At 36.1% G+C, this 27,500-nt stretch overlaps 1 protein-coding gene across 1 annotated transcript in view; it reads right to left on the reverse strand.

The window, feature by feature from the left end:
- Positions 1 to 238: 238 nt before the first annotated feature.
- The window catches only part of LOC115220349 (deleted in malignant brain tumors 1 protein-like), a 213,857-nt gene continuing 186,595 nt past the window's right edge, over positions 239 to 27,500 (reverse strand). The window contains exons 24-31 of the mRNA XM_029790455.2: positions 24,407 to 24,730; positions 23,453 to 23,788; positions 19,339 to 19,692; positions 8,583 to 8,903; positions 5,771 to 6,094; positions 4,218 to 4,562; positions 2,381 to 2,695; positions 239 to 1,969 (exon numbers count right to left, since the gene is read on the reverse strand). Of these exons, the coding sequence (XP_029646315.1) occupies positions 1,158 to 1,969; positions 2,381 to 2,695; positions 4,218 to 4,562; positions 5,771 to 6,094; positions 8,583 to 8,903; positions 19,339 to 19,692; positions 23,453 to 23,788; positions 24,407 to 24,730 (3,131 nt within the window). The 3' untranslated portion in view covers positions 239 to 1,157. The remainder of the gene's footprint in view (positions 1,970 to 2,380; positions 2,696 to 4,217; positions 4,563 to 5,770; positions 6,095 to 8,582; positions 8,904 to 19,338; positions 19,693 to 23,452; positions 23,789 to 24,406; positions 24,731 to 27,500) is intronic.

Genomic DNA, 27,500 nt, shown 5'->3' on the forward strand with positions numbered 1-27,500 from the left:
GTACATACATACTTCCATACATATAGGCATGCATATACATACATGTATACATGCATTGCTACCTACATACGTGTTTATATATGGAGATTTTTCGCAACAATAACGAAACTTTTGCATAAAGCATTTTAGTTGTCGGCGCGATGAATATGAAAATGTTTTCAAATTTTTAGAGCGATAATACCCACGCGCGCATTCTCACAGGAGCACACTCAAACACACACACAAACAAGTTTCGAACTTAATGTTTTGCCATTATATTTATTCTCATTTTACTGGTGTTATTATTTATAGCGATACTTCCGTATGATTTAATCAATATTAGATGGTTGAAAGATATTTACGTACTACAAAAAATGCCAACAGATATTTATGTAAGTACCTACATATGTAAATTCTTTGTCCAAAGTTTTTATATTGACCTTTTGTAGTTATATAATTAATATTATTTAATAAAAGCCGTTGATTACTAATTTCACACACACACACACACACACACACACACATATACAACAGGTCTCTGATAAAAGGGTATGAACTTATGCGATATATATGCCTTCCTCACACAATGTCAAGTGGTTACAAGCAGATACCTTACCAAAATAAGGAAAAAATTGTATTTTCTTTTGGAACTTCATCTTCGAACTTATCTAGCTTTTGCTTTATTGATGACAGAATCATAAACTGGATTTAAATATTTAAGGTTAAACTTGCAAATTTTAGAACATACTATATTCTATCTATTTGCTTTAGATACGCTCCAGGTGCACAATTTTCAGTTGGATGACGTTCTCATTCTATATCTCTTACTTATATATCGGGCAAGAAAAACAAAGTAATTAACCCCAGGAAATACAACCATGTGTTGGCAGAAACATATAGATGCATTGTTTTGAAATGGACTGGTCTCATATCAATTACGTACCAATTAAAAATCTGTATCCCAAGGTAAATAAAACATTTGAATGAAGGCAAAGTTTGATTAATCAGTAATCATAACAATCATATCAAAGCTGTATTAGTAATAATAAAGTCTCTTCTCTTTCGAACAATATCCTTCATCATCTGATAATATAACGTCGTCATTTCCACTGTTACAAGAAATAGACACTAATAAGTCATAAACCGTGATTGTTCCACAGCGTAGTTACACGATTCCATCATGCCACACTCTCATCTGTGTTATCGTTATATTTTCGACTTTGGGAAAATCTTCTAGGTTTTGATCGAGTGTCTTGGTCGAACGGACTTTCTCTATTTTGTGAATCAAATACTCCAAAAAGGGGATTATCAAAGCCTTCTTGATCTTTATTTTTAGTATAGTAAGCGTTTCCATTCTGTTTAAGATCTAATTGGTCATCATCTGTTGAACTGGTATGTTGAGCTTCTCTATACATCGAGTCTTTAGAAAAAGGTCCATGTAAATCATGTGTTTCTAAGCCATATAACTGATTGCATACTTGCAAACTGCCATCTGGTCTTTGCTCAATATTATCTTCCCGTAAACGATGCCTTGAAAAGCTTCTTTTCTGGAATATAAACTGCTTATATTTTCTGCACAGGAAACAAAACAATATGAAGATTATTATTACAGTAAATACTACGGGTATGATTATTGGTAATATTGCATTAGACTTGTGGGGTTGTTTTGAATATGAAGTTGATTTATTTTTGTTTTCTGCCTCAGAAGACGTTGCTTCGCTTGACGTTGTGGATAGTATGTGTTCTGTTGGACTGCGGGTGTGTACAGATGTAGTTTTCATTCCTGGATGCGTTGTAGGTGTATCTGTCATCGGGAATGTTACTGTAGATATTTGGTTGGTGGTTGTAGTCGTAGATACATTATTTTCAGCTGTAGTTGAGAATATACTGGTTTTATGTGAAACTGGTTTCGATGTTGACAATGGCTTTAATGTTGTCGTGTTGAGAACAGTTACAGACTTGGATGTGCTGGACTCACTGGTTTTAGCCGCTAAAAATTAGGGAAAAAAAACAACAAAAGAGATGTGTATACTCATAGAAAGACACGAAGCCACATATTCTAAATTCACTTCTAGATTTTTTAAAGTTGACTTTTAAATCACCAAATACACTTTGAGGGGGAAAAAGGAAACCTCTTGCCATAATGATATCAAATCTCTCTACCTTTTCTATTTTGTCAAGATATATCTGGTTTAAGATTTAACCGGGTATCGTATCGTTACATATGTAGGTAGGATATTCTATAATAGTTTTTCAAGTAGGAAGTTTCTGAGAAGGAGCTATTAGTCTGATATTCTTTCTGGGGATTTAACGATAGAACTGGGTACATTTTACTATTAATTGAATAAATATGACATTTCTTCTTCTGTTTCGTTACAAAAGAATGAAAAAAAAAACTTACTGAAGCATATTACACCGGCATCTTCTTTGTGATCACAGTTGTGAGTACCAATTCCTCTATGTTTACATTGCATGAGGTTATTTTCGGTACCATTACAAATAATATTGTCCAGCCAAATTGGACCTGCTCCCGGTCCAAAACTACCTCGGCTCAGAACCGAACCATAGCTGTATCCAAGCCACCGACATACAACTGTAGCTGCATTTTTATGCCACATATCATCACAGATGGTACCCCATTCATTCGGTCCATTTACAAATACTTCTACGCGTCCCATATGTGGATAGTCTCCAATCAAACGAATGCGAGAAATATCTTTTAATAAAAAAAGAAAAATTTAATAAGGATGAGAATATCTTACAAATTTAGGGGAAAAGAAAGATATATTCAGTTGAATCAATCACAAACCACTGGTACATATTAAATTAATTTCAGAAATCCTGCAGGGATTTGAGCTAAAGAAATAGCTACTGAAAACCATTTTGTGAGAATGTCTATCATTTCTAACTCGCAAGCGTTTTAAGAACAGCAGCAATTATAGCAAGAATTTCTGACAAACATTTTGGGGAGGAGGTCAGTCGATTACACTTTGTAGTAGTAGTAGTAGTAGTAGTAGTAGTAGTAGTAGTAGATAAAGTGAATAGAAAGTGCCAGATAATTGACTTTACAGTCCCAAACGATGAGAAAGTTAATATGAAAAATATACAGAAAATAGCAAAGTACCAGGACCTAGCCATTGAGTTAGAAAGACTATGGAAAGTGCGGGTAAAATGTATCCCAGTAGTTATGGGTGCATTAGAAACTATCCCTAAAGATGTGAACAGATAGATAGAGGGAATGGGCATAAAACCCAGTTTAGTACAGCTTCAGAAAACAGTGTTATTAAGAACAGCAAGGATACTTAGGAGGGTTCTTGGCATTTAAGGTTACTTGTAGCCTGATGTTAGGAATTTTTCTTTTCCAACAGTCTAATTTGTTGAGTGTATATGAAATAATAATAATAATATTAATAATATTTATCTTACGAACTTGTGAGGAGGGTTTAATAAAAAATTCTGGGCGGCAGCATATATTTTAATAAAATTATTTCACTATGACACAATCTCACCTAAATTTTTTAAAACCCATGTTATTGTAAAGACCAAAAGTCAATAATTTCTAGTGAACTTCACATAAAACATCTTTACAGACCGGCAAAACAGAGTGACATTATGGATTTTAGTTCAAGATGGTGGAATTTTCTAAGGTAACTGTATATTTATTTGTCTTGTATCATTTACTTAACTGGAGTGGATGTAACCACAGTCACCATCATTAATAGAAACAATTCAGTGGGAATTGATAGAGTAAGTGCAGCTGTATTAATGTGCTGCCTTAATGAAGAACCAACTGTAGAAAATGTTCCTGGTTGAGATATGTGTCAAAGTACAAAATACTGGGCGGAGATTAATGGTGAGCATTTTATATCCACTATAGATATTTCATTATATACATTGCCAAGACATTTAATTCAACTAACCCTGAAGAATATATAACAGGTTTTTTTTTTATATAAATTACTAGTACACTTTACAAAGATTTCTTGTTAGTTTTCTTTGCTGGAATCGGAGTCATACACTGTGGTTTGTGAAATAATTACACGCAATTATTTGTATTCATATGAAATGGAATAGACTCTTGAAAGTTTATCACTTTAAAAAAAAGATGAAAATCTGTAAGGATATTACTTCCTTTTCGACATTTCTGAATGTTTTTTCTCTGCCCTCTATCGATTAATACTTAAGTAGTTAAAAAACGAAAACAAGACAAAACTAACGTATCAAGAATCCAAACTTACCGATTGATATATTAAAACACTTGAGGTATACATCGGTTGGTCTTGAGAATTTGTTACAATAACGATTCAGGAATGTGCTACCAAATCCAGAGTTTAGACAATTTAGAAGGTTCACTTCTTGGCCGTCACAGAAAACACCGTTTAACCAGTGTCGCAATGGTTGCAGTGGTGTTGTAGGTTTCATATCACTTGGCCTATAACCGTCCTCAAATCCAAGTTGTCGGCAAAAAACGCGAGAATCGGAAGCGTTCCAGAATTGATTACACACTGTTCCCCATACGCCATCATATTCAATCTCCACACGTCCACTGGAGTTACTTCCACCGTTTAAGCGGTAATTAAGGCCTGGAAATATTTTTATTTAACACTTATTTTAGAGAAATGAAAATGAGTTATGCAAGTACAAGGACTATTTACATCTGTACCCCAACAATAAAGCTGACTCAAGAAAAAATTTGAAATTTGAGCTGTTTTGGAAGCTGAAAATAATGCACCTAATAACACCTATAATTTAATTGTAGTTTTCTGTGGATTTTTTTATTAAAATCCTGTCACAATAAGTGAGAAATGCATAAACAAGGTGGGAAAACGGAAGGCAGGTATGCCGATTGCTTTCATCGAGGCCTAACGGCCGAATGGTTTTAATGCCTGGTATTTCTTTAAGCGATCGTAGGGGACAAACACAGGAAAAAAGACCCGCGCACGCACACATTCATGCGACGGGCTTCTTTCAGTTTTCGTCTACCAAATCTACTCCGAAGACTTTGGTCGCGCCGAGGCTATAGTTGAAGACTGTTACGCAATGTGACACGCAGTGTAATTGAACCTGGAACCATGTGGCTGGAAAGTAAATTTCTTACCACATACCTATATATATATATATATAGTGTTTCAGGAGATTCGATCAATGGAACAGCCTGCTCATGAAATTAACATAGTTCTCAGAGAGATTCAGCGTGACACAGAATGTGACAAGGCTAACCGTTTGAAATACATGCACAACTCATTTTTGCTAGGTGAGCGGACTGGAGCAACGTGAAATAAAGTGTTTCGTTCAAGGACACAACGCCTACCATAAATCGAACGTGATTGTGAACCGAATAAACCTAACCAGTATATATATATGTATGTATCTGTGTTTGTTTTTGACCCTCCCCCCACCAACCTTTTGACAGCCGATGTTGGTTAGTTTACATCTCTGTAACGTAAATCACCAATAGATTACGTACCAGGCTTTAAAAATAAGTGTAGTGGCTAATTTGTTCGGCTAGACCCCTTTGTGATAGCAGAACATGCACAGTGAAAATACTTCTGATAAACAAACCGAACTTTTCTGCAGTTACGTGAAGATAGACCATTTTCTATTGTATCCGGTAAATATTTAGTGTTTTACTGTTTTTTTAATGAAAGAAATAAATTGTTATGAAATCAAACATTGCTTCACGTGACATGATACAAGGCTGTTTTTGGGGTAGGTATGTGTGTGTGCGCGTACGTGCGTGCGTGCGTGGAGGGGGTGACATTAATATCTTAACTGAAATATTTTACTTTACCTGTTTTATTATAGCAAATTACTCCAGCATCAAAATCGTCAAAACTACATCCAATGCCGTGTCCGTACGTCGTGTGTGGACATTCACTGATTGACTTCTCACTGCCATCACAAAGTACATGGCTCATTAGTATAGGTTTAAAGTTCTTGATGATATGTAGATAAGCAATACCTCCTTCATAGCTCATTTCTCGACAGGCTACATCTGCATTAGTGTTTGTCCAGTTTTTATTGCAGATTCTCCCCCATATTCCATCTACTCGCACCTCCAAAATTCCATGCATACCAGATGAAATACTGTCCCGGGAAATACGTACATCGAAGTCTGAAGATGTGAAAAATAGCGAAAGGTTTAATTAAGTAGAGAAAACTAGTGAGTAAATGGGAGTTTTTTTTTATAGAATAAACACTGTCGTCGCGAAGTCGTTTATTTTGCCAGCTAACTATGAATGTTGCTCATTGTCTTACTCTTCTCTGATCAAACCATATTAAGTCCGATAAAATAAGTATAAAATATATATCGTCAGAATTGTTGCAATATCTCCAATAAAAATGGCCATATACCAAACAACAATAAAAAGTTATAACTTTCAAATTTTATACCACGTTCTACATTTATTTAATTCCACATTTATCAAGAATTCAATGAGGCGTTTATATTTTATTGTTTGTATTGGAAATTTAGACAAATATTTCTGGGTTATTCGTTCTTCTCACTTTTGCAGTATTACTAAATACGTGTAAATATGAGTTCACAACCCATTCTATATTCGTACTCTACAACTATAAAATGATTGACAGAATATTTGTTTAAATTTATTGTGTTGTTATTTACACTGATTTCTAACCAGTTGTCTTTTATTTCAACTTTATGGAAAATTGGTTAGGATTCCTCACGGTAATTGTTTTGGCACTTTAGGTGTTCAAATCCCGCAAAGATCTACTCTTCCTTTCATTCCTTCGAGGATGATAAAAAAACGTATAATCTAGAATAACGGATTGGCAGAATTGACTTGTAGCGTCTGTTCTGGCTGTTCTCCTTCTGACGGCAATGTCTGCGATGACATTAGTTTTAATTTCAGGCTGCACCGATGCAAGGCGGAAGCCTTTCTCCCGAATAAGCATCGATGGTGTGGAGACGAAAGACTTGCTTGTACGGGCAATATCAAGCCTTCGTCAAAAGATCTTGTCAAGGTGTTCAGATTCATGTGCGGATGCATGATTTACATGGCCCTTCAATCTTAGATAGATGTATCATTAATTTTAAAGAGTGATTCATGTTATTAGCAATCTCGCGTCTTAGTGTCAGGCAATAAACATTGCTTCATAATTAATATTTTGACATGTCGGTTGTGTGATTATAGGGATTTGGCTGTTCTCTTGAACTAGTCAAGCGACTATGTGACTGGCCAAGTGACTCCTTTACTTATTCCACAATACTTTTTTTTATTAAAAAAAACAAAACTACGCAAAGAAAAACGTGGAGTCAATCGCATGCACCGCGGTATTTTAATATACGAAATAAAAGTTATAAATGAACATAGTGGAATGGTTGTTCATGTAAATTCATTTAACGATTATTCACAAATATCCTTTTCTACTCTAGGCACAAGGCTTGAAATTTTGGGGGAGGGGTCAGTCGATTAGATTGACCCCAGTACGCAACTGGTACTTAATTTATCGACGCCGAAACGATGAAAGGCAAAGTCGACATCGGCAGAATTTGAACTCAGAACGTAAAGACACACGAAATATCTGTTTCTTTATTACCCACAAGGGGCTAAACATAGAGGGGACAAACAAGGATAGACAAACGGATTAAGTCGATTACATCGACCCCAGTGCGTAAGCGGTACTTAATTTATCGACCCCGAAAGGACGAAAGGCAAAGTCGACCTCAGCGAAATTTGAACTCAGAACGTAACGGCAGACGAAATACGGCTACGCATTTTGCCCGGCGTGCTAACGGTTCTGCCAGCTCGCCGCCTTATTCTACCTTAATATTGAAATGCTAATAGGTTAATATATTGATTTAGAACGACATACAAAATACTGACAATGAGTTCAAAATTTGTAATTGGTGTATTTTCATTGACACACAATGAAGACATTGGATCTTAAAAGGCCCAGTTTCAAAATGCATTGAATGAAGACTAATTGGCTGTTGTACGCAACAGAGACACCGTAAGATGTAGGAGTGATTTGTTCTCCGGAAGTACTGGTTTCAATTCAGCCTGCATGTAGAGTTACACGCGGTAGACTAACATTCTATCCTACGGGATAGTTGTTTATTAACTGCTGCGTCCGTACATTGTAGTAGGTCTGTATGTAAAGGGAAATAATAAAATATAGGAAATACTGACATAAACAGATTCAAAGACCTACAATGGTATTGCGCGAGTTAATATTTAAGATACATTTTCTTCAGCACGCGCATTACAGGAAGTATCACTCTAAAGATTTGGTGGGGGTGAAACATTCGGTTGTTAATATCTTTTCCTGTTGTTTTTTCTTTTAGTGAGGATAATATAAATTAGGTAAGAGGAATGAAACATCTACAGATTGGAGTAGAATCAATTTCCAGGCATTTCTTACACACCACGATACCTTTATAATACTTACAATTACCCAAAGTTTATTTATTTGTTCTATAGTTCTATTTTCCAAGTTCAAGAAAAGGCGTTAAAAATGCAGCGATTTTTTTCATTTTTGAATTTACACTAATATTTAGTCTAAGCCCTAACCCATACACGTTAAACCATTTTTTATCCTTGTCGGAGTGCAGTAAACTAGAAACTCTGTAGTATACTTACCTGTGCTTTCAGTTTTATTGGTGCAGACGACTGATGCATACTTTCCTGATTTGCACATCTCAGGGCCACCCCACGTGTGTTCACATGATAAAAGTGTTTTTTCAGAACCATTACAATTAACGTTACTCATATTGATTGGATAATCATTTAGTTTGCCAAATGCTGATCCAGATATAGCCTTCCCGTAGAGTACATTTTGACTGCGGCAAACAACCTGAGCAGCAGCATCAGTAAAACTCTGATCACAAACACGAGACCACTTTCCGTTCGTTTCAACTTCAACTCCTCCACTGCTGATTTTAGGTCCTTCACTAAGTCGTACTAAAAGTAAAGGTTACAAAAAATATACAACTAAAAATAAACGAAGAGATGAAAATCGAATGAATGGGTTAAAATCAAATTTGAAACATATGAATACATCCTGGAAATTTTTATTGTATTGGTATGTGAACAGAAACGACAGAAATATAACCCGGTTAGTTGAAAGTAGAAAAACGTGGAGACTAGTACTTTACAGTATTTTCTGCATGGTCGCAGTGTTTTGCTTGTAAAGTGTTTATGGGGTCACAAATGAAAATGAAATTTTATAAATAGAATTAAATAAAGAATTATAATGTATTGAGCATGTTGAGAATATTTTTTGTTCATGATCAACGCGAATATATTTTGCAGCCGTGAAATTAGATTTACTTGCAAAACCAAAACAAAACTTTTGATTTGATGCAGGTAGTTAAGCGTTTACAAAAATGATAACGAGTTTTGAAATAAGTTTTATATTAATGAAGAATCCATCAAAGTCTACTGAAAGTCGATATTGTTGGTTTGACCCTTTAACAAATGGCGATATATGGTTTCATTGGTCTCAGTCATTAGGTCTCAACCACAAGGGGAGCGTGGTCAGGGATTTTATTCGATTATGCCTGGTGCTAAATGATGGTAAAATCTTTAACTTTCATCTCTGTGCCTAAGTGAAAGCTGTTGAGGTGGGTCTTGGTTAAGAAGAAAAATTTGATTGATTGTGGTTGTTTGGAAATCTAACCCTTGGTATATGGAATTTTCCTGTTTTGAACAGTGAGCAACTTGCAGGATTGTCGTTGCTAAGATAGCTGTTTCTTTATGTTGCGTCAAGGTCCTTGTATTGCGCCCGTTGTTATTTTGTGGCAGCATGTTGGGAAATTTTGTGCCTGGGTTGGTGATGTACTTTAGATTCAGCATAGCTAAAAATCACTTCCTATGGTTAGAGAATGATTGGTATCAGGGGTGACTGTCGTTATGCCAAATATGGTCATTATTATTGCTTTTGTTATTTCTAAAGGTTTTCTTGTTTCCTGACTTGCCTGAAGGAAACGAACCAGCATTGTTGTAGCAAGGGATGGAGTTACTGCAGTAGTGGAGCTTTTGGCTATTGGAAGCACTCCGTCGGTTACGACAACGAGGGTTCCGGTTGATCCGATCAACGGAACAGCCTGCTCGTGAAATTAACGTGTAAGTGGCTGAGCACTCCACAGACACGTGTACCCTTAACGTAGTTCTCGGGGATATTCAGCGTGACACAGAGAGTGACAAGGCCGGCCCTTTGAAATACAGGTACAACAGAAACAGGAAGTAAGAGTGAGAGAAAGTTGTGGTGAAAGAGTACAGCAGGGATCACCACCATCCCTGCCGGAGCCTCGTGGAGCTTTAGATGTTTTCGCTCAATAAACACTCACAACGCCTGGTCTGGAAATCGAAACCGCGATCCTACGACCGCGAATCCGCTGCCCTAACCACTGGGCCATTGCGCCTCCACTGGCTATTAGAATAGAAAGTTTGGCAGGGTTGAGTTTGTTGGGTAGAGGGTATGCAGTGTATAATTTCTATGAGTGCTATGGTGTTGGTTAGTGGTGCGTTTCTTGGTTGCGCATCAAGCTCCTCTGAGGTGGCTGAAGGGACAGTCGTGTTTTAGTCATATTCTCTTCCGCAGAGAATAGCGGCTGATTTGGTGATTCCGTTTTATTCGTGTTGGTGAAAGTTGGAGCAAATGTTTATGAATGCTCCTGAGTTGACTCATTTGGGCAATGAGGTTCTGAGAATGGATAGATTGTGTTGTGGCTGCTGTATCAGTTGAATTTAGTGGGGCTCTGATGTTAGCAGACGTATTGTAGGAGGAAAATAGAGGTAAAAAGGGAGAGAGTGATTTGTTCTTGCTGAAGGAGGTGGTAATAATAGTGGCAGCAGATGATGACGATGGTGCGGTCAAGAATCATGACAATGATGATGGCTATATAAGTTGGTTGTCACGGAAGTAGCAACGGTAATTGAGAAGTGGAAAGAATGTACTGTACAAAAGGATGGGCATCACGAGGTCACATAAATCAGTGCCAAATAGATTTGTTCTGTTCGTTTTCATGTTGCTATGGAGCAGCATTAGACAAGAGAATATTGAATGGAGTTTACCACATCTTTTTTTTAATAAGGTGGAAGGCTTTTGGGATCTGCTGTAGTTTGTTTTCAAATTAGTCTGGCCTTTCGTTTATTGAAAAAATGGGACAATTTTGGCCGCAATGGCATTGAAACATTTCGCTCTCTGTTCAGTTATGTTAATTTCAGATGTTGTGATGAAGAATTATGAAGTAATATTCATATGGCGACTATTCTATTATCTTCCCCTGTTTCAAATCATTTTGGAGATATAGGTACATTCTTCATCAAAAAGGATAAATGCTATACGGCTTTTGAGAACGCTTTTGTGTGTGTGTGTGTGTGTGTGTGTGTGTGTGTGTGTGTGTGTGTGTGTGTATAAGCAAAGTAGCTAGTTGTAAAATCTCAGTAAGAGATGAGAGTAGTAACTATACTAACAAGTAAAGTTAATCGCCACATCAGTATGGCTGTACAATGAATGTTACTGCTAGTTTAACTTCAGGCAGATCTTGCTCCAGCAGCTAATAGGTGCAGCGCCTATAAGTACTCCAGCGGCTTATAGATGCAGCACTGCACCCTGTACATATATTTTGCCAGCAGGGTTCCGATGGTCCCTTTGTTTAGTGTATATGGCTTGCTGGCAAGATTGTATATTGCCCTGGCCATCTCTCTGGTGTTCCGACGGAGGATAAGCAAACTAGCTCGAAACCGAATCGGTCAATCGATCCTGTTGTCTGCTGTTGGTAGGAGTTCGCTCCCTTGCTGGCAGTAGATATGTACAGGTGCAGTGCTGCACCTACAACCAGCTGGCGGGAGGTCTGCCTGGGGTTAAACTAGTAGTAACATTGAACAGCCACATTTACTTATGCACACACGCACGCACACATACACAAACATACACACAAACATACGCATACACACATATATATATATTCTTTTATTCTTTTCAAACAAATCGACCCCAGGACTTATTCTGTGTAAGCCTAGTACATATTTTATCGGTCTCTTTTGCCGAAAAGGCATAAACACACCAACATCGGTTGTCAAGCGATAGTGGGGGGGGGCACAAAGACACACACACATAAATATATATAGATATATACGACGGGCTTCTTTCAGTTTCCGTCTACCAAATCCACTCACAGAGCTTTGGTCAGCCCGAGGCTATAGCAGAAGACACTTGCCAAGGTGCCACGCAACGGGACTGAACCCGGAACCATGTGGGTGGGAAGCAAGCTTCTTACCACACAGCCACTCCTGTGCTTATACATACATACATATGTATATATATGTTTGTGTTTGTGTATGTATGTATATATATATAGAGAGAGAGAGAGAAAGGGAGAAAGAAAGAGATAGAAAGAAAGAGAGAGAGAGAGAGAGAGAGAGAGAGAGAGAGAGAGAGAGAGAGAGAAGGAACGAGAAAGATATGCTGTGTGGCTGAGTAAATAAAGAGTCTGATTCCCAATTGAGAAGTGCTGAGTTCGATACCTCTCCACACCATCTTTTACTATAGTTTCAGGTTAATACACAACTTGTAAATGAGAGAGAGCAGACAAAAACTTTGCTTTATCACTTCAGATGAATTCTATAGGTAATTGAAAGCTACTCTTTTGTTATACTTTCTATCGCAGTTATTCTGTTTGAAGATTGTGGAAGAATCATACGATAATTCAAGGACCAGCTAGTTCAGCTGATCAAACTAAATACACATTGTCGAAGCCAACTGAAGTCCGTCCCACCGTCCGTACATACATACATTCATGCGTGTATGCATGGACACATACGAGGGGGTATCCAAAAATAACCGGAAACGTTCTCTGTTGGACAAAACCGTTGTAATTGTTTTCTGCCGCTAGAAGCCACTTGACCCTCAGCCATCATTCTGCCGACTGGCGTCGTCGCGTGGAGTCGTACTTCCACGTAGTGCGTCTTTGTTTTGCAGTGCTTCCCGCACCCCCTCTGCTGGTCGATTTTTACGATGGCTGAAACATAGGAACAGCGTGCTTCCATGAAATTCTGTTTTCTGCTGGGGAAAACGGTGGCCAAAACAGCTGTTGCGCTTTAAACACTTTACAAGGACGCTGCCATGAGCAAAACGAGTAGTTTCCACGCTTTAGGTATGGTCCCTTGCCACTTGAAGACCGACATCGTTCAGGACGACCATCGACCACCCGAACAAATGAAAATTCCTGAACTGATCTTGGAGGACCATAAATGAACAATTGACGAACTTGTTGATATGACTGGTATGTCCTGGAGCTCCTTCCAACGAATTTTGAGCAAGGAATTGCGAAAGAATAGAGTTCCAGCAAAATTTGTGCCTTGCTTGCTTACGAAAGATTAAAAGCAGTCATGATATTTGTCCTCATCTTGTTTGTTGTTAACACAACGTTTCGGCTGATATACCCCCCAGCCTTCATCAGGTGTCTTGGGGGAAATTTCGAACCTGGGTTCTCTAAGGTATTTTTCGATGTTATTAGGAATGAGAACCCAGGTTCAAAATTTCCCCAAGACACCCGATGAAGGCTGGAGATATATCAGCCGAAACGTTGTGTTAACAACAAACAAGATGAGGACAAATATCCGTCAGATGTAAATAATGTAGATAATGTACATAATTCCTCATCTCTTAAATATAGAACTGTATTATTATATATATATATCTTATAGGCGTAGGAGTGGCTGTGTGGTAAGTAGCTTGCTTACCAACCACATGGTTCCGGGTTCAGTCCCACTGCGTGGCACCTTGGGCAAGTGTCTTCTACTATAGCCTCTGGCTGATCAAAGCCTTGTGAGTGGATTTGGTAGACGGAAACTGAAAGAAGCCCGTCGTATATATGTATATATATATATATATATGTATATGTGTGTATATGTTTGTATGTTTGTGTTTGTCCCCCCAACATCGTGATGTTGGCGTGTTTACGTCCCCGTAACTTAACGGTTCGGCAAAAAACCGATACAATAAGTACTAGGCTTACAAAGAATAAGTCTTGGGGTCGATTTGCTCGACTAAAGGCGGTGCTCGAGCATGGCCACAGTCAAATGACTGAAACAAGTAAAAGGGTATTTAAAATTTGACTTTTAGAATGCAGGGGAGGTAACTATTTTCCCGTTTATATAAACAAAACGAGAAACAAAATCGATTCGATACGGTCAACGAAAAAACCCCTTTAAATATATACATACACAGAGGCTCTGTGAAGCTCTAAATTCAGAGCCGGTGGTGGTCAAACTTACTGTTCTTTTATAAATTCAAGATTCCTTCAATATTGACCTAGATTTTCTGTCAACACAGAAACAGACTAATCTTTGTCTGTGACACCCTTATTCCCTCTTACTCCCCCACTTCTTTCCTCCCATAATGTCCTTTATTTGGCTTAACCTACCTCGCTATATTTCTTACTACTACTAAATTCTGTCTGCAACAGTTAGATGTGAACTGAACCAATGTGTTAACAACACCTTTCCTCATGTTTCCTGGAATTTATATCAACACATTTATAGTTGGATTTACCTTCTCTGAGAAGTTAATAATCATTTAAAAAATTTTTTTTAAAACTGTGTATTGTTGGAAAACATATAAAGTTTGCTTATTACCTTACTTCAAATTCATAGAACTCACTCTGAATACTTCATAAGGATATTTACACTCTCTAGGATGTTTGGAAAACATATATGTGATTTAGCTGATGAATACTTGACATTATATTTGCTGTAATATTTGCAGCTTTAAATAAAATGTTCTTAGTATGAAAGAATTGTACTAAATTAGTGATCCATTCTTGTTACTGTTTTCTTGGTTATAATCAACCCACATATTTTTATGGTTAATACCATAAAGAATTCTGGTGCATCTAAGTTAAGTACTATATTCATTTGAATCTTAATTGTTTTGCTGAAATTTTATATATATATATATATATATATATATATATATATATATATATATATATGTGTGTGTATATATATATGTATTATATATATATAATCATATATATTATATATTATATATGTGTGTATATATATATGTATATATATATATAATCATATATATATATATATATATATATATATATGTATAAGGGTGAAAAGGAACACACGAGTGTGATATATGAAAAAAAACAAGTAAAAAATAGAAAATGCTAAAATAATTTTATAGTGAACATTTCAGTACCGGTTTCAGTCATTTTGAGACCTTTTCAACTGTAACGATTAAATAATTAAATTAGAAAAATTAGAAGAAAAGTTTTCTTAAAAGAATATTTCTATAGTAGTGTTCAGATTTAAGTGGCATTCTGCTTTTCTCTGACTCCCTTGTTTGCACTTGTGTGTTCGAGGTAGTTGTGAGTTCTTGGTAGGGTAGTAGAGGGAGGCTGGTGAGGAAAGGGGGGTGGGAGAATCTGGGAGTGCCCTGATGGTCGTATTTTGAATGGTCAGTGGCGGCTGGCAGTCTCAGTTCAATTCAGGGGAATATTTATATTGACAGGCTTGTTTATAGAATTAGCGTAGGTGTTATACTAAAAAACATTAGTGACAAACTTAAGGGGTAGGGGGTGGAGAAGAAGAAGAAGAAGAAGAAGAAGAAGAAGGAGGAGAAGATGATGGTGATGATTATGACGACGATGATGATGATAACGATGATGATGAAGAAGAAGAAGGAGGAGAAGGAGAAGATGGTGGTGATGATGGTGGCGATGATGATGACGCCGATGATGATGATAACGATGATGATGAAGAAGAAGAAGAAAAAAACAGAGAAGGGAGAATATGAATGGGTGTAAATAAGCTATGATGAAGGGGCTGATTAGTAATGGATTCTATGGAGTGTAGTATTTGTGTGTGTATATATATTTTTCTCTTATTCTAAAGTTGAGGTATATTAATTGTTTGTCGTAGACCCGTTAAGAAGTGGCTTGTATTTTGTAATAAGAGATTTTCTTTACTTATTCTTTGTCTCGAGGTTGTATCGTCCCTAAATTGGTAGAGGGGGAAAATTCTGAAGTTTGGTGTTTTTTTGTTGGCGCAAGTATCTATGTGTTGGCTAAAAGCTATTTTCTGCTTTGGGGAATTTTTATCTGGGATCTGTGCAGGGCCATTCGTTTACGCAAACCATTTTTTGTTTGCCTATGTACTGCTCTTGACACACGGAGCAGGTTAGTGAGTATATTAGGTTCTCCGAAGCACATGTGAAGTTGCTTTTTACTGTAAACCGTTGTCCCTGTTTGAAGGAGAACTCAGAACCCTCGATTAGATAGTCGCAATCCCGCAATTGGGTCTTCCACATTTTTTTACTGTCGGCTTCTGTGTGAAGAGTGAATTCGGGCTTGTGTAAGGAGACTTTTCATGGATCTAGGCTGTCTTTTGCTTTTTGATCGGTGTGTTTGGAGGATTGTGTTCATTCTGTGGTCTTTTTTTAGGAGGGGTATGTTGTGGAGGATGGTGTCGAAGGCTTCGTTATTGAGAGGGTTGTGTGTGGAGATGTATGGTAAGGCTTTTGGTTGTAAGTTTTTCTTTGATTTGGGATGTCTCAGTTCCTTGATGTTAAGTTGAAGGGCACGTTGAATGCACTTGTCAATAAGTGAAGGTGGATAGTTCCTGGTGATTAGGGTATCTTTTAGTTCTTGTAGTCGTGTGTCAATTCCCCTGAATTGAACTGAGACTGCCAGCCGCCACTGACCATTCAAAATACGACCATCAGGGCACTCCCAGATTCTCCCACCCCCCTTTCCTCACCAGCCTTCCCTCTACTACCCTACCAAGAACTCACAACTACCTCGAACACACAAGTGCAAACAAGGGAGTCAGAGAAAGGCAGAATGCCACTTAAATCTGAACACTACTATAGAAATATTCTTTTAAGAAAACTTTTCTTCTAATTTTTCTAAATTTAATTATTTAATCGTTACAGTTGAAAAGGTCTCAAAATGACCGAAACCGGTACTGAAATGTTCACTATAAAATTATTTTAGCATTTTCTATGTTTTTACTTGTTTTTTTTCATATATAAATATATATATATATATATATATATATATGTGTGTATATATATAGTATATATATAATATATATATAATATATATATATATATATTATATATATATATATATATAATATTCATATGTATATATCAATGCAAACAATATATATACACATAATATACATACACATATACGCATACATATATACTTATATATGCATTTATATATGTTAACTGAGATAAATACGCTATATCCTCATATAGTACATTATTCATTCACTGACATACTCTCTATCTTCTTTTATATACATATTATGACCACCTATGTGGGTGCATTATTATATATACCCATATATATATATATATATGAATATATATATATATATATATACATATAATTCACATATACATACATATACATACATATACACATGCATATATTATATATATATATATATATATATACACGCACGAGGATAAATATATATATACACCCATGCAGATATACATATGCACACCCTTATATTCATATATACATACATACATACATATATACTGATATATATGTATATATTCACATATACATCCACACACGCATATATAGTATTACGTACATACGCACGGTCTTATAAATACGCATACTCATACACAGCTATACATCCACACAGCTACCCATAGTTATCTACATAAACACACACACACATATATATGCACATACCCCATACAGCTACACGGATATACAAAGATACACTCGCTTATATGTATCTAGATATATATCCATTCAGATATATACACCGTCATATCAACACAAAACCTTTCACATATATTTATGCATGTATACCTCTTCCCATATATAAATAAACATGTAAGTAAATAGCTATACACATATTCATGCATACACACACACACACACACACATATATATATATATATTTAAAAAAATGCTATATGTATAGGGACCTAGATATATCATCATTAAGTTCTTATTTGTATACTCACATCTTTAGAATGGGGAAATATTAATTAAATTCTATTTACAATTTTAATCATAATTATAAGAGTTGTTAATCTACTTTACAATAGTTAAATATATCTATTATGAGATATCAAAATGACAGTCTGTTAATTATAGCTATAATAAAAATCATTTATATCTAGTAAATACATATTTGTTTTTATGTAGGCAAGAATTATTTTTCATCCCTCAGGTTAAGTAAGGGAAATGTAGCCATTAAAATAGATAATTTCTCATTCAAACAAGAAGGCACTTCTTATTACTTGTTATCACTAAGATATGCCATTCGAGATTATAATTAATTTTTGTATCTTTAAGTTCCCAAATGAATTCACTTAGAACCGTTGAATTCTCTCGTTTCCTATTCCGAAATGTATATATGTGTGTTGAAGGACGCTTCTTCATTTCATTTTTAGCTGATCCTGTATAAATATATTTATTATCAATTTGTGTGGTAACTTTACATTGATATACTACATTTTTTAATTTACATAAGTTTTTAATCATACAACTATCTACAAATAGAGCATCGTCTCTATAGAGTACCCACCCCATTAGCTCTCGGAATTCATCTTGTATATTTGCCAATAAATATACACCTACTAAGTCAGTTATTTGCGCCGAATCTGGCGCTTCCATAGAAATGTCGAAAATGTTATGGTATCTTTTCTCGCCCGTAACTTATCGAAATTTATAACCGACCTTCGGACTGTCAAAATTATATTGATTTCCTTAGCGATAATAGATGTATGTTTCTTCGCAAATATCAAGGTGGTATTTAATATAGTAGGGTTTATACTAGAGAAATAATTGTCAATATCTATTTGTAGAAATTTAAATTTATATTTATTACTTATATTAGAGAACCATTTAATAGCATTCTGAGTGTTTGAGCATAATTGTAGTTTGATCTTATATTTTAAGATCGGTATATATTTATCTAAAGTTATCTTGCTAAGTTTACATAAATCGGATTTATTAGGACATATTAATCTAACCTTTGTATCAATTTACCTATTAAAGTAACATTGTTATTGATATAGGTAATATAAACTAGTAAATTCTTCGGATATTTAATATCCCTTAGGTGTATTTATACTTAGATAAACTGTTATATACACACACACACATACACACACACACACACATATATATATATATATACACACATACATACATATGTATATACACATATACATACATATGTATACACACACACATATATACATATGTATACACACACACACACACACACATATATATATATAATTTAACGCACACACACAGAAAGTCACATAAATATATGCATATAAATACTTTTATGTTGTCTGTGATACGCATAAAGAATGAAAGTTTACCTGAACTGAAACAAAAGACACCAGCATCTCTTTTGTGACCCGCACAAGACGCTGAGAATATCATTTGATAATCATCATCAATGTCAGTTCGACTGGCTGACCAACCACGATGTGGGCATTGATGTAAAAACTTCTCATCTCCTTTGCATTGTAAATGACTTAACCACACCGGACCAGTTCCACCGCCGTAGACGGATCCACGTAGCGCGTTTCCATCAGAGAAGTTCATGTGTCGACAGAAGACTCGTGCTTCTTTGTCGTCCCAGAACGAATCACAAACAGTGCCCCATACACTTCCTAATAACACTTCAACACGTCCGTAATTACTGCCGCCTTCCATTCTATATTGAATACCTATTTAATAAAATAAAATAAAAACACAAGATAGCTTTAAAATGTTTAAAATTATGATGTTAAAATATAATGATTATTTAATTGTGCATAAATGACGATCCAATGTTATAATCAAATGCGAATCTGCGAGTTAAACTTTATAAAAAGTATAAACAACAAAAGATGGTGTATTGAATTGAAGTTAAAATATAAATTAATTCACTGTGTTAATAACATTGAATTTCAGGATCAGTTAAAAAACCTCACGTTCACAAATATGTACGCGCGCGCTTGTGTATGTATGCGTACTATTTGCGGTATATATTATTGATTAAAACATTAATCATATGGTCAAAAATAGATCAGTACACAGGTATCTAAGAACAGCTCTGTTAAACGTATTATAAACACGAGTGAATTGTTTCCACTTAACGCAAGGGAGGTAATTAATGTCCCTTTCGTTAATTTCTAACCAGAGTTACTAGTAAAGCATTGTAAATAGCTTTGAATTTAATGTTCTGGATTATACATGGAATATCTTAGACAAACTTTGAAACGGATAACATCACGATATAATTTTGTCAGCTTGATAGCTCGCAAGGCTTTAGCTAAAATTTTTGCAGCACAATATTAAAAACACTTAAAGAAGACGAAAATATTTTATACTCTCACAAAACATTCACATAGTAATAAATTAGGAAACGTCCTTACTACCTGAAAATAAGTCTCATCATTCCAATTATACTGAAATCAAACTTAACATATGTTATTTTCAACTATACCAGTTTAAGACATTTACAAACCTCTTCATTGGTGATGTTTCAAACATAGAAATAACGAGAGATTGCATAATATTATGACAAGTAACCACCCATTACATTCTAAACAAACCCACAAGCACACATTACATCACCAAACCAACTACAACGTCCATCCAGACATTACATTCTGCTCTATACATCTAACTACACTAACTACATGGAAAACAGTTCTTCAACTTTTCTCGTACCATTAATCAGTTATTATCATAACATACTTTTACAAACACTTTTACAAACTTTGAAAAAGCACAATGGAATGAGTTTCATTAGGAAACAAAATCAGAATTTTCAGAATTCAAAAATACAATATTCCCCAACTCCATATCAAACAACTAAGCAAGGAAATAACAAAACAAATATACTACAGAAAAAACAGAAGACTGCAGGAAACTTTCGCATTCAATATACACTTCGAAGATAACTCTAATATAATTTAAAGAGTAAACATCATCATCATCATCCGCAGCAGCAACAACAGCAGCTGCAGCCGTTCAAGAATTTGGACCTGGAGAACTCCATTTCCAGCGACTTCATGGGCCACCTTCCAGTGGTGTCGGGCGTCAACGAAGAGCCTTCGACTACAACAAGACGAACAAAGTTTTTTTGTTCCAAGGTCTGGGGTCTCCCGCTCCTAAGCCTTAGACCACCCTTACCCGTCTTGTTGCTTAACAACAACAACAACAACAACAACAACTGCAGCAGCATTAATACAACTATGTATCATGCCAGAATAAAAACTTCAATGAATATGCTCACACCGCAACATTAATCAAGCACTCTTAAAAAATTTCATGGAAATTAACTTCCAAAACCATACACAGGAAACAGAAACACAAAACTAGCAATACATATTATTCGCTTGTTTCACGATTTTGACCGTTTATTCTATTAGAAACGAAACAGGAATAGGGAAATCTAAAATCTAAAATTCACATACATACGTCCAAATCATCAAAGACGTTAAGGAATAATTGCACTCATCAACATTAAAAACACTTGCACCAACATTATAATTGCCTAATTCTGGAAGCGGGGCAAAATTATAACAAAGTAATATCACATAGACATCGCACCGTTCTATTCATACTCTCGAAAATTCCACAAAATTAACTCCTTCTCTCCTATTCCAAATCCGGATACAGGCTCAGACCACTGACTTAATTACAACACTTCTCACAAACCCAACACAGAAAATAAATAATGACTTCAACGAAAAAACGTCTCCCACACATGTACTATCAAGATCAACAAAGGTTTTCCCTACATTTTTCAATATCCACTCATACAAACATATTCAATGCTACCTTGAGAAGCCAGACTAAACGCTGGCTAGTAAACTACCTTTCAGACCGTTAAGTGTATGTTGTATACAAGAACAGTACATCTAGAACCTGTAATATGCCGAATGGAATATCGCTGGCAACCAGCCTCTCACTCATTCTTTTCAACCTATATCTACACGACCTTCCTACACTCCACAATCACGCAAGCTCCTCATATGCAAATAAATTCTCAATTATCACTTCCCACTATTGTCCTGACACTGCTTCTCAACTAGTTCAACTTTATATCAATCATCTCGAAGTCTTCTGTACTCCTTCTTAATGTCAACACAACACCAAATGCAATCAACCGACACATTCAACAACAGAAACGTGTCAAGACAAATATACTATGAGTTACTAAAAATACTTACAACCCACAAACATGAAAGAGTAAAAACAGAAAAACAACATACACATATACTTTTAGGATGATAGAAAGAAACAACAATGATGTACGAACAATACATTATTATATCTATCATAGACTACTTTTTACTTGCTGAGTCTGGAAGGAAGAGTGGTTGCCATAACTTTTGCAGGCACTTCGTGAACGTTGAAGTTGATGCCGCTAATGTACCGTTTAAAAAATTGCAGGTCAACACCTGCAAGAAAGACATAAGCAAGAAAACGATTCTATGTGGTTAGTTCCGGCTGGGGATATTGGACCCAATACGGGTAACTGAGGTGGATAGACGATAGGGTCAAGGACTCCTAAATAGTGGGAGTACGAGACCAAATATCTCCGAGGAACAAAGGCCGTTATAATAGCAACAGAAAAGGCAGAGAAAGAAGGTTGCACACCTATGGGTTAGGGTCTGGAGTGTGTCCGTTAGTGATTAAGTGGCCCATCTGTATGCGGCCGAGGATGTCTGTGTGCGTAACAGCTGTACCATTTCAGATGTGAGCGTAGTACTCCATAGTGTGACTCACTCGAACCCTATCGAGTGTCAACAACTGTCTTCTGGCTCTGAAGAGAAGGACTGGTCCGAGCGAATCCTTCCACAACAAATTCTAATTCAGATGTACAAAGAAACTAAGAACAAAAACAAACAACGTAAAAGGTTATACGGACCAGCTTGTGTACACAACGAAATACTAAAATGAAACACCAAAATAAGTGCAGATACAGCAACTCTTTTGCATTAACAAAATCCCCTTGCCCATCTTCACTGGGACCACCACCAGATTGTTCGGTCGTACAGAATGCAATGTCCAGATTCTCACATAGCACCACAGAGGATTCACCATTTCTTGTCCAAATGAGCAGTATGACCATAAGCAAAGCGAAGACTTTGTATACTGGGGAAGATGGATCTGTAGGCCGCACCTCGTTCTTCGGCTGACTACCTGCGTCCCATAGGACACACACACGTACGCGCGCACACACATACACATATAATCTTTCGTACACATACACATACATATAATATTTCGTACACATACACACAAACAAAATGTCATCCTTCCTCATTTCTGTTTGTATAAAATTTGAAGATTTTTAGTATTTTCTTAATTTTTCCATATTATTTATCTCATTTACATTGCTTTAGATCCGTAAACTATCGGTTAAGTAGTCATCACTGTATTAAATTAAGACTAATAATAATAAGAGAACAAGTGTAAAAGAATACTTACCGGAATGATTAAAACAAATAACTGCAGCGATTAGGCCACTAGAACAGTTGCCTAAAGAATCACGTGCTTTAAATGGACATTCACTCAAAGCCTTTTCTTGACCAGTACAATTAACAGAGCTGATCCAGTATGGGCCAGTTTTGTATTCGTTCACATGTAGGTCTTCGTTACTGTGATGATATGCGATTCCATTAGAATAAGAAATAGAGCGACAGAATACCTTAGCATCAACATCATCCCAATGAGATGGGCAGATAAATCCTGTGGTATTATAATGTTTAACATATATCTTCCCAAGCCCACCGGAGGACGGATGGAGAGAGAAAGTATAACCTGCTACAAAATAATAATAATAATAATAATAATAATAATAATAATGATAATAATAATAATAATAATAATAATAATAATAATAATAATAATAATAAATAAAGTTAGATAAAAATATTGCTGTATTAAACAGTAATCAATTGAATATAATAACACAGGAAAAAAGACAACTATTATTGTCTATATTAACATATATATTAATATATTTTTTACCGCTGGAAGCAATTTGTAATACTAAAAAACCCATGATAAAATTCGCTTAGGAAACTTGAACACACGCTTTGTTAAAGAAACGGCTCTCTTTTACGATGACGTTGGTGAAACATTTAGTTAGAGCACCACAGTACTAAAAACTTATGCTACTTAGCTAAGTAGTGCTTAATATTTGGAATTGAAATTCTAATGGGGGTCGACTTAACTTTTCCTCAATCCAGCAAAATTAAATTGTAAACCATCGAAATATTGAGTTTGATTCTGATTCTCTATAAGCATCATCTTAACAAAATACGACATTGTACATGTGTACATTATTACACTTTATCATATGGGGCCAAATGGAGAAACAAATGAAATTGAATATATTTTGTTCACATTTTGCATAAATTTATATAAATGTATACTTACAATCCTGAAGAGCTGTAGTATTTTGAAAACAAATTGCCGAAGCGTAATTAGTCGTGTTGCAGGTCGTACGGCCCATACAGTCTGTGAGAGACAAATCGCCTGGCTGACAGCTAATGGTGACACTTTGGTCCACAGCCTGTTTCACTTTACCGTACGCCGAGCAACAGACTGCACGCCCATCCATGTAACCCAGCTGGTGACAAACTACTCGGGCAGATAAATCATTGAAACCAGTTTCACATACTAAATGCCAATTATTCGAATTTCGGTAGACTACAACCGGACCGCGGGAAATTTCTTTACTTATGTGATCAGCAATTCGCACTGAAAAGATAATCATACATATATATATATGAGATCCAGAAAGTTAACTTCAAGCAATCCGTAATAAATATTTAAAAAAAAACTACTTTCAGGGACAATAATGGTTTATTGAGTCGGGGCAGGGAGATTTTTTTCGTATCGAAGTACGATAAACTAAAAAAAGTTCATTTTATAATTCAAGGTAGGTGACCAGTGATGCCGGGTGTGCGAATAAGAATAAAAGTTAAGGAATGGAGTAGATAAGATCCGGGCTACATATGTTTCATAACGAGCGGAACCTCAGAAGTGGTAAATATCCAAGCGGGGTGTATACTGCAGGCTACTCTTTGGGCCAAGGATATCTTGATTAAACGTCACAAGGAGGTAGATGTTAACACATAAAAGATTCAATCAGAATGTGAAGAGAGCACAGTAGGAGAGGGGAATATAAATGTACAAAGCAATATCGATTAAAAGAAGGAAAAAAAGAAATATAAGGGAGAAGGTTTGGTTTTGCAAGTCCAGGGTTACGACCAAGAAACTAGCAGTTTTAACATTGTTACAGAAGGAGATGCTAAACCTTCTACCCATACCACAAATCTAGGAAAGCCTCTATTACGTGAACTTCTCCTCCAACCACACCCACTCCGTCCTAAAATCTAAGCGTTTCCTACTGTATTTTCGCATTACCTGCATACATCTACACACACACACGCACACTTAAACAAAGAAATGACAGCGAAAAAAAAACAAATGTTCTGTAATGTTACAAGATGCGGTTAGCTCTTAGTTGAATATCAGGATGAAGGTGTTAAAGTATTGAATGATTGACCAGCTGAGAGCCTTGATTTAAATATCATCGAGCAAATGTGGACAGAACGAAGAGAAGAGTTCATCAGAAGATTCCACGCAATCTTGAAGAGTTGTGGGAGCTCAGCCACAGAGAATGGCATCTCATAGCTGTGAAGATAGTGAAGGATTCGTACGAATCTCTTCCCAGGTCCATTAAAGCAATTATTCAAGTTAAGGGAAGCCACACGAAATATCAACAAGGTACAGTAACTTCTTGAAATGAACGTTATGTAATAAATTTTCATTATAAATATTTTTCTGTTTTAAAACACTGTATCTTGATTGGTTTATGTGAGGTGGCCGAAAACTTTTGCACGATACTCTGTGTGTGTATGCGCGCGTGTATATATATATATATATATATATATATATATATATATATATATATATATATATATATATATATATATATATATATATATATATATATATATATAATATATGCCTGTAACGGCTGATAATTCGCTTACCACTTGTGATGGTATTTTAATAATACCATCCCTATACTTATATATATATTCTTTTATTCTTTTGCTTGTTTGCTTGTTTCAGTCATTTGACTGCGGCCATGTTGGAGCACCGCCTTTGTTCGAACAAATCGACCCCAGGACTAATTCTTTGTAAGCCTAGTACTTATTCTATCGGTCTCTTTTGCGGAGCCGCTAAATTACGGGGACGTAAACACGTCAACATCGGTTGTCAAGATATGGTGGTGAGGTACAAACACAGACACAATCAAACACACACACTCATACACACACACACGCACACACTCACACACACACACACATACACACACACACACACACACACACACACATATATATATATATATATATATATACATACATATATATATTATATATCCAGGCCCGTTCCCCATTTAAGCGGGGTAGCCAATATATATGACGGGCTACTTTGAGTTTACGTCTACCAAATCCACTCACAACGGATTGGTCGGCCCGAGGTCTTAGTAGAACACACTTGCCCAAAGTAACGTAGTGGGACTAAACCCGAACCAGGTGGTTGGAAAGCAAGCTTCTTACCACACAGCTACCTCTGCGCCTATATATAATAATTTTTTTATTTCATCTAGTTTCAGCTCACGAGTTGTGGCCATGCTGGGGCATATATATATATATATATATATATATATATATATATATATATATATATATATATTATATATATATGTGTGTGTGTGCGTGTGTGTGTGTGTGTGTGGTGAGTGTGTGTTGTGTACATGTATATACGACGGGCTTCTTTCAGTTTCCGTCTGCCAAAACCACTCACAAAGCTTTTGTCGACCCGAGGCTACAGTAGAAACACTTGCCCAAGGTGCCAAGCCTTAGGACTGAACCTGGAAACATGTGGTTGGAGAAGCAAGCCTCTTAACATACAGCCTCACTCTCGTTATGCTGTATAGTTTAGGGATATTAAATATTCTAGTTGTTACTGGTGACTACTAAGTGCTACATGCTTGTCACCACATGATAGTATTACCATGTATTGACATGTATTGATCATTTTCTTGTGGATTTTACTGTACCGCTCATTATTCACAGTTTATTATTATAGCTTTTATATTAGGTAATTTTTATTTGTAAACTCGAAAAATTCAGTTCATCACAATACAGAGAAAACTATATTAAATACTCGGGAGTGGCTGTGTGGTAAGTAGCTTGCTTACCAACCACATGGTTTCGGGTTCAGTCCCACTGCGTGGCACCCTGGGTAAATGTCTTGTACTAGAGCCTCGGGCCGCCCAAAGCCTTGTAAGTAGATTTGGTAGACGGAAACTGAAAGGAAGCCTGTCGTGTATATATATATATATATATATATATATATGTTGGTGTGTTTCTGTTTGTCCCCACAATATCGCTTGACAACCGATGCTGGTGTAAACACACCAGCAACCCCGCAACTTAGCGGTTTGGAA

Source organism: Octopus sinensis, linkage group LG16 (genome assembly GCF_006345805.1).
Source record: "Octopus sinensis linkage group LG16, ASM634580v1, whole genome shotgun sequence".
Taxonomy (NCBI): Eukaryota; Metazoa; Mollusca; class Cephalopoda; order Octopoda; family Octopodidae; genus Octopus; species Octopus sinensis.